The 8,164-nt window shown below is 55.1% G+C and overlaps 2 protein-coding genes across 2 annotated transcripts; one reads left to right on the top strand and one right to left on the bottom strand.

Moving 5' to 3' along the window:
• Positions 1–214: 214 nt before the first annotated feature.
• Positions 215–4,283, bottom strand: C8Q71DRAFT_858051 (uncharacterized protein; the record flags this gene model as incomplete). Its single annotated transcript, XM_047927470.1, has 8 exons — positions 215–261; positions 320–1,126; positions 2,345–2,838; positions 2,907–3,024; positions 3,705–3,757; positions 3,812–4,010; positions 4,064–4,111; positions 4,166–4,283. 8 exons carry the CDS (start codon positions 4,281–4,283, stop codon positions 215–217), a joined length of 1,884 nt encoding a protein of 627 aa, XP_047779092.1.
• Positions 4,284–4,817: 534 nt separating this feature from the next.
• Positions 4,818–7,317, top strand: C8Q71DRAFT_858050 (uncharacterized protein; the record flags this gene model as incomplete). Its single annotated transcript, XM_047927469.1, has 5 exons — positions 4,818–5,048; positions 5,112–5,506; positions 5,560–5,682; positions 5,739–5,842; positions 5,903–7,317. The coding sequence occupies 5 exons, from the start codon at positions 4,818–4,820 to the stop codon at positions 7,315–7,317; spliced, it is 2,268 nt and encodes a 755-aa protein (XP_047779091.1).
• Between the last annotated feature and the right edge of the window lie 847 nt (positions 7,318–8,164).

Genomic DNA, 8,164 nt, shown 5'->3' with positions numbered 1-8,164 from the left:
CCTCCTCCATGGTGGTGGGAGTGATGAGGTCGGCGTGGGGGAGAAGGAGAGCGATGATCGTCTTCGTCGTCCGAAGAATCATCTGAAGGGTCAGAGGGTGGAGGAGACGGTTCGCGGCCGAATAACTCCGTGTACCTGCGACCAGTCCGGCGTCGGTCGCCATGATTTGGGAGAGCTTGTGATCGCAATCCTGGAACTCTGGTGATCGGGTCGATCATCCGTCGAGTCGGTCGAGCTGGTCGTCGTTCCTCCGCTTCACGACTATGCTCGTTGCGACGAGTCGATTTAGAAATGTGTGGCGGTAGATCTCTTTTCTTACCACCTCCTGCTTGCGAAATCGACGAACCAGCTCCCTTAGGTCGTTCAGGAGGCTTAGGGGCTTCCTCTTCCTCCTCCTCGACTCCAGACGGAAAAATCTTTGCGATCCTAGTGAAGTACTTTAGCACGGTCTCCACCTCGTCCCGGTAGCATGCACAGAGAATTTGGTAGTCATGCGGAGTGTATGCTACACTAGGATCGAGCCCGTCTTTGTCGAATACGGGAACGTTCGGGACTTCGTACAGTTGACCATTCAGAAGTCCGGCAGCATTGTAAAAGTAACTGCTGAGCTTTCGTTTGAGCCACAGGTAAGTGTGCTCATCGGGTCGGATAGCTACGACGTGCCCGTCCTCGTTGTACAGAACACTAGGAAGCGTAATGAAGCTATCCAGCTTATCAAAGATTTCTTTCCAAGCTCTAGTTTCCTTTCGCTTGAAGCCTTCCATAGAAATCTGAGCTGGTAGGGAGTACAAGTCTCTCTGAAGGTAAGAGAAACCGATCGATCGAGCCTTAATCCTCTTCGCAATGTCCAGATCGAGCGATTCCATGTAGGATAAAGGTGAGGCGGTCAGCGGCGCGTGAATAGAGTTCATCTTTTCAGCAAAAGGAACGAATTCGGTGAGGGGAAGCCCACCGATTAATTCGTGGACCGGCAAAGAGGAGAAGTCGATCGGTTGACCCGAAACAATCGGATCGGCGAATAGTTCTTCGTCGAGTCTCTGTTTCCCTTTGCCTTTCTCAGGCGATTGAGAACCAGAGTCTGGCTTCGATGCATCGGAATTTCCAACATTCTCGAAGCCTGAGCTTCCTGCGGGAGTAGCGTTAGCGTTAGCCATCTTGAGCTTGCAAAAAGGTTAGTCGGAATGTTCGTTTGATAAAAGTGGACCCCCCAACGTCCACCAATGTTATGGACTGGGATTGCTAACTTACCGAGTACTTACTTAGTAACAACCGTCGGTAGTTACGTAATCGTAGTCGCCTTAGTTAAGAAATGAATTGAGGATTATCTCGTTGTGAAGAGGATTAACACAACGATTTGAGTGATCGACTTATGAGGTTTAGTCGATCGAGAATCGATTTCGCTCAACAAGTTCACGCACTAAGTCCGGAGTGGCACAGTAGTGCCTACGTTCTTAATGAAGCTAAGAAACTTGGTTGAGCAAAGTAAGTCGGTTACGACTTTAGTGAATAGAGCGTTACAACAATAGTTGAGGATGCCACTAAACACGAACCCGACTCTAACCGTAGATCGATGAAGCTTACTCTTACCGAACCCTTCAGAGTAGCGCGAGGCTATACTAATGAAGGGGTCAAGGTAGATCGACTTAGCGCACGGCTATAAGTACGATCGACCTTAGTATGTCCAGCGCGGAGCTATGGACGATCGAGTGGCTCACACCGATAGATTGAAGTTCAAGAGAGTGTTATTCGTCTATACTCTACAACAGCGTTTATATATCTACAAAGTGTCCTAGAATATTCCATACGTGAACAATAGCCCTATTGAGATCCTCGGTCGACTGCCCGCGTATTCATTGTTCAAAAGCCGAATCGATCGGCCTTGGTTCGGTCACGACAGGTGAGTCTAGTCAAGTCGATCGGAGGTCCGGCACGATCTTCCTTAGTCACTTGACTTAAGTCTTAAGTAGGCAAGTATTGACTTTTCCTAAACAGGAAGATTCGTGCCGTTAGTCACGTGTCGGCGCTAGCCACTTGACAGACTTCGTGACTTAGACACTTCGATTAGATATTCCTAACAGCTCTACTTGAGCTCGGATGCGCTGACGGTGACAGCTCAGGCAACAACTCTTCGAAGTTGATCCTCATACTTCATTTCTGAGTCCGTCCAACATCTACGTTTGAATTACATCTGTCCGATGCTACCGTACTACACGATTCATACACTGCCATGGGAGCAATTCGTTAATGTATGCAGCCTGGTAAGCATCACGTCCGACTCTCAACAACTCTACTTCCACAGCAAGACAGCAAATAATTCTACTTGCCCATTCAAGGCCTATCGTACGTGCAACATTCTTCACGGCGTCGTTCTGCTGTTCTGTGCCCGTTGACTTCTCCCAACCAGCAATACGCGCTTCGAGCTCCCTAGTAGCATTGGTGATAGTAAGCTCGACATCGACACTCTGATTCATCCACTCTCCATATCGCCTGCTTCCCTCGCTCCGATAGCGACGGTATTGACCAGAATTGAGCACTAGAGGGATTTCCTCATCGGTAGGCTCATCTGAGTCCTCGGGGATCGGGGCAAAGAAGGCTTCATCGGGGTCCATGGGAGGATGCGGGGAGAACAAGGGTGTCGGCAAGCTGAGGACGTATGGCACGATGTACAAGCCGAGATCCGGTATGTCCAACGATGTTGCGAGGGTACAAAATGGGGCGCGCGCCGTGGCCTGAATCTTTGGAGGGATACCGGCTATCTGCCTCCAAAATGGGCTCGCATAATGACCGATGCGGGTGGCATAGGCGACGCGCTTCAGCGAGGTCCGTTTTGCGCGGCCGCTGTGATACCCATGTGTACATTTCAGTATCATATCTGATCACAGGCACGGACGTGATTCCAACCTTACTGTGCTTGCGTAGTTGGCTTGCTGCTCCCGCTTTGCCGCGCGTTTCTCATCGGCAGTGAGATACTTTGGCCGGCGACCCATACCCGGCTATCTGCAGGAGACGCGAGAGAGGGAGGATCTAGTACCGCGACATGAACGGCGGAAGCTATATAATCGCCCGCAGCCGGCAGAAACCGATCGCACGAGCATGTGGAGCTTAGAAGCACTGGCAGGGAGGTCAGCCGTGCGAATAGAATACTCAGGTGTGCAACGTAACAAGACATCATATATTTCCTACAATGGCTGAGGGCGAAGACGTGCGGACAATTCTTTGACAGAACTACATAACTAATTATGGCAGAATGATCCGGACATTTCCCAAGGCAGCGGCGTCAAGGAACGCATCCAACGCCGCCGCAAATGAGGGATAGCCCACCTGCGCAGAATCGGGGACTCTCGTAACAAGGGGTGTTACGTTGTGCCTGCAATCAACGAATGAGTAAAACACCATAGCACTAGGGGAACCGACGCACCATCCAACGAAGACGCCCACAGCGCGCCCCCTTGTCACGGCATAGTAGCGAGCTCCAAGCCCAGAACCCTCTTGACCGCGAGGGCCTAGGGCATCACGCTCGCCATGCCCTCCACACCTCCCGCACCCACCGCACCCACCAGGCCCACTGTCACCACCGCGCCCGCCGTGTCCGCCGTGTCCACCGTGTCCGCCATGTCTGCCGTGCCCGCCGTGTCCACTACTGGGCCCACCGCCTGATCCGTGCCCGCCATGTCCGCCGCGCCCGCAGTGTCCACTGCACTCACCATGGCCGTCGTGCGTGTCATTGCCGTAGCGACCACCATGGTCGTTAACATCGCTGTGATCGCAACTTGAAGACGCCACACTGACAGGGGAAGTCGGGCGGACATACGGTGGACCACGAGCATGCGGACGTTGAGGTTGAGCGTGCGGCGTTGGAGAAGCCGGGCGAGGAATCAAAGGCGGCGACACAGGGAAAGCTGCAGGATCGCGAGCGGGTTGAGAGGACGCCGGCAGAGGATTCTGCTGCACGCTGGCACCGGATTGTACCTGGTTATCCGTGGGCCCCATCTCCTCATAATCTGAGCTTACTGTGAGCAGAGTATATTAGAAAAGAGGCGGAATGACGACGAAAGTCACTCACTGGAGGGGTCGGGAGGCGTGGGCCCGACTGCGTCCCACAAACGCCGATCTACACAAAGCCGTCACGTTCAAGTTTGCCAAACCCGAAGAAGACGAAGCTCACCTTCGTCACGGTCGACGACGAGTTGCAGAGCAGCGATCATCTGCTGCAGCATGTCGACGTTGAAGGCCGGTGACGGATTAGGAGGCTCCCGCGCAGTGCCCTTGCCCTTGTCGGCCATTGCGAAAGGAGTGGGGGTATCGACGGTACTGGGGCTAGCACATAGATTGACGGGTGATTTATACCATCGCATCAGCAATGTAATTGGCCATGTAGCGCACCATGCACCGCACATCCCACGACTTGATTTGGGGGAGCTTCGATCCGAGTGGTCGGTCTTGGGTCGATCCTCGCTAAACACAGATTACGCTAGTGAGGAACGAGATCCAGTGGAGCGCACACTCACCTGAAGCGATTCCGCAGCAGAAAGCGACCGAGCCTTCCACATGGCGATGAGTCGGGGCTTCGGCGCATCAACACTGTGAGGTGCCATGCCGACTTGCTCGGCCACAATCTCGTCCAAAAATGTAGTGGTGCCGCCCCACGCGCAGAAAACCTGAAACAACGGGTGTCGTATTGCAGAATAATATTTTTGAATTAACCACATACTTTGGGGGACAAAGCCCGGAGGAGACATGATATATCACTGCTGTGGCCAGAGTCAATGCACTTGAGTCAGTACGAACTCGAGCTGTACGCACTGTATCTCACCTCTATGGCTCCCCAGCGCTGGACGACCGAAGAACAGTTCGAATGGTTGTCGGCTTGGGGGTCTTCGTTCCGCCAACACCGCGAGGCCAGCACTCTGTCGCGTTTCTGGCCCGAGGTCGCCCGCGAGTGGTTCAAGGTCTTCCCAGAGCGGAACACCCTCTACCCAGATTTCCACGGCCCGCTCACGGAGGACGAGGCGTCCGCGTTGGATAAGGCAATAGGGAACCGTGCAAAGGTCAGTTAGCAGTGCACGTTTTGATGATGTCGAATGCATCTGCTGACCTGTATTGATTATCAGCGACTGCGCAACTGGTTCAATAACAAAAATGGTCAGAAAGCACGCAAAGCGGAGTCCGCTCGTGTCGACCTAAGCATCTTGAAGCCCCGAGGTCGACGGGCCTTGCAACCCACAGAGGTCTACTCTCGCAAGTACTATAAGGATCGCGTTAAGCCGCTGGTCGATGATGCCCTCAAATCCGGGAACTACGACAAACCTGCACGACTGAACCTTATCAAGCGTCTCACACGCGAGACGTACGAGGGCGAGGATCCCGACATCAAGGCCGAGGTTGAGGCCGAGGTACTCGCCGCAAAGCAGGAGCTCACTGAGTCCGGGGATGAGGGAGGTGACGGGGATAACGAGGAGCACGATGCAACACCTGCGAGCTCCGTTAACGCCGTGTATCGCCAGGCGTAAGTTCCTGACGTGCATAGCTGATCAATCATATCTGACGTCGATGCTTTAGGGCGGTGGATAACTTACCTGCTGTGATGCGACAGCTGTTTGCTGAGCTGCGACGCCGCACGGGATGGTACTTCTACACAGTCGGGGCTGGGCTGGATGCCGAGGGGAGGGTGTCGAGTATCGCGTAGGTCGTAATGATTAACAGGATGAAACAATGTACTCATTGAGAAACATACTTAGCTTTCATGAAGAGGGTTCGAATACTGATGACTTCAGTATGTCGGTGCCGGACTTCGGGGAGATTTATGTTAGGCCGTTCATTGAACATGTAAAAGAACTCTTGGGTGAGCGTCTAGAGCGTTCCGCAGACCACTGTGTGCTTACCAAGGGCCCGTGAACCTTAGCCATGGACAACGCCGGTGAACCGCTCGCTGCAGACGACGCCGGTGAACCGCTCTCTGTAGACGATGCTGCGCCCAACGTTCCAGCCGTGGACCTGCCGAATGTCAACGTCGTCGCACCCGAAACGGAACCAGCTGAACAGAACGCACTGCGTCCCGTCAGCAGCCCGTCGTCTCCCGCTTCCGACGAAGACGCGAGGTTGCCTCCAGCTCGTCCTAACATCGCTCCGTCGCCTCCATCCATTGATCCGCAGCCATTGGCGCCACCTGACGTCGGGATGTATCCACCTGCTTCTCAGGAGCAAGACACGATCGTGCTGCCGACGGCCGGGGCCTCCAGCTCCAATGCAGCAACTAGCGACACATCAGGGACGGGGCAAGTGATCGTGAACGAGGGCGCAGCCCATCCTGGCAATGGTTATGCTGCTATCACCAGCGCCGGCGCGTACGTTGAGGACGAGTATGATTACTCGCTCCTCAAAGACCTCCCCTACGGAAGCTTCTCCGAATTTAATCCAGACCCGCCTCGTCTGCCTCAAACAACGCTAACTGACGAGCTCATGGCCTTCAATCAACACGCCATGCAGCCTAATGAAGTGGAAGCGCCGTCAGGGGTGCGCGAGCTCAACAACTCGACGACTGCACGTTACGCCACACTCTCTACGACAAGCCATGTCAGTCAGGATGCATTCCCTTCGCTGGGGATGCCTACTGCGGCTTGGAACACGCAGCCATACTCCTTCCCGTCCAATGCTCACTCGAGTAGCCGGCTCGCCGGTTCTTTACCCAGCGTGGGTGCCCCGTCTGCGTCCTCCTCGCAGGGCGTTCCTAATGCTTGGCCTTCTTTGTCTACCACCCAGCCTGCGTTCTTCACGCCGACGACTCTCACTGTTCAGTCGACCACTACAGCTACGCCCGCCGCTGCGATCCTGTCTGCTCAGTCCAAAGCAACATCACCACGCGGCGTGCGCGCTGATGACCCGCCTGCATCCTCCTCGCAGGGTTTTCCTAATCCTCCACCTGCCTTGTCTGCTGCTCCACCTGCATCATCGAGACCGGCGGCTTCGTTTGGTCAGTCAACCGCCACAGCTACGCCCGCTGCTGCAACCCAGTCTACTCGGCCGACAGTAACATCGCGCGACCCAGCCTCTACCGCTTCCGCCGACAACAACATGCCGGCCTTGTCCACGTCGTCCAAAGCCCCTGTACCCCAGCCTCCAATTCTACCGCGGGTCACTTCGCGATCACTGTCTGCAGCGATCGCCGGCAGCTATCTTCAACGCCTCAACATCGAACAGCGTGGAAATGATACCACGTCTCCTACCGTTCCTAACGCTGCGTCTCGAACCGGCCCCTTGCTGCCTGCTACCCCAGCTCAGGCACCAGGCAATGGCGCCGCCACTCAGCCTATCGAGTGATCTGATCACGGAACGCCTTTGCACACCGGTGCTAGGCCGACTCACTCCTCGCCCATCGGCCCATCTGGGAGTCCTACTCCAGCCGTTCCTCCACCAGCACAGACCACGACAAACAACCAAAATGAACTAGAGGACTCACTGATGAACGAGCCGGCAACAGCAGCCAACTCAGCACCAGCTGACGCGGCGCTGGATGTGCAGACCCAGGGTAGTGTTGCGGGAGGCCGAGGTCGTCGGGACCGCCGTGCGCCGCTCCAACCCAATGGTACGCGCGCTGATGGGCCTACGATTTGGGCTCAAAAGAAGAGTGCTGATACACGAAAGACGACGCCAGCTGGAGGTGGTCGTGCCCCTGGATCTTCGAAGAGGAAGGCGACTGGGAACTCGGCGGAGGAGCCACGGGGGTCGAAGAAACGACGATGAATACCGTGCATGTTCACCGTTCGCTTCGCCTTCGTGTGTCGTATGTAGCCCCGTAGGTCCTATAGCCCAGAACGGTCGTTGTAGAGCCAGTTATCGCGTGCTGTCTTGCGCCGGGTAACTTCGAATCGATCGGATGTTTGTGCCAGTGAGTGACCAGGCTGCGCGAAGACTCGGGCGCATAGAGAGTCGTCCGATGTCATGTTGGAATGAGTGAGTCTTGTGAACGAGTCGAAGGCAGAGGGATGAGGCAGGGGTAAAAGCGAGACCAGCGGTGAAGGCGAGTACGAACAAGGCAGGCGGTGAAGCTAAGGACGAGCGCTTCATGCAGAATCGCAGCGAAGTGCGAAGTCCGTAGCGTCTAGGCGCCTGTGCCAAATGCGGCGTGCCTACGTCACTTGGTAAGATGTACGGCTAACGATACAAG

This window comes from Rhodofomes roseus, assembly GCF_022264815.1.
Source record: "Rhodofomes roseus strain CIRM-BRFM 1785 chromosome Unknown C8Q71scaffold_10, whole genome shotgun sequence".
Lineage (NCBI taxonomy): Eukaryota > Fungi > Basidiomycota > Agaricomycetes > Polyporales > Fomitopsidaceae > Rhodofomes > Rhodofomes roseus.
This window is presented reverse-complemented; position numbering and strand designations above follow the sequence as displayed.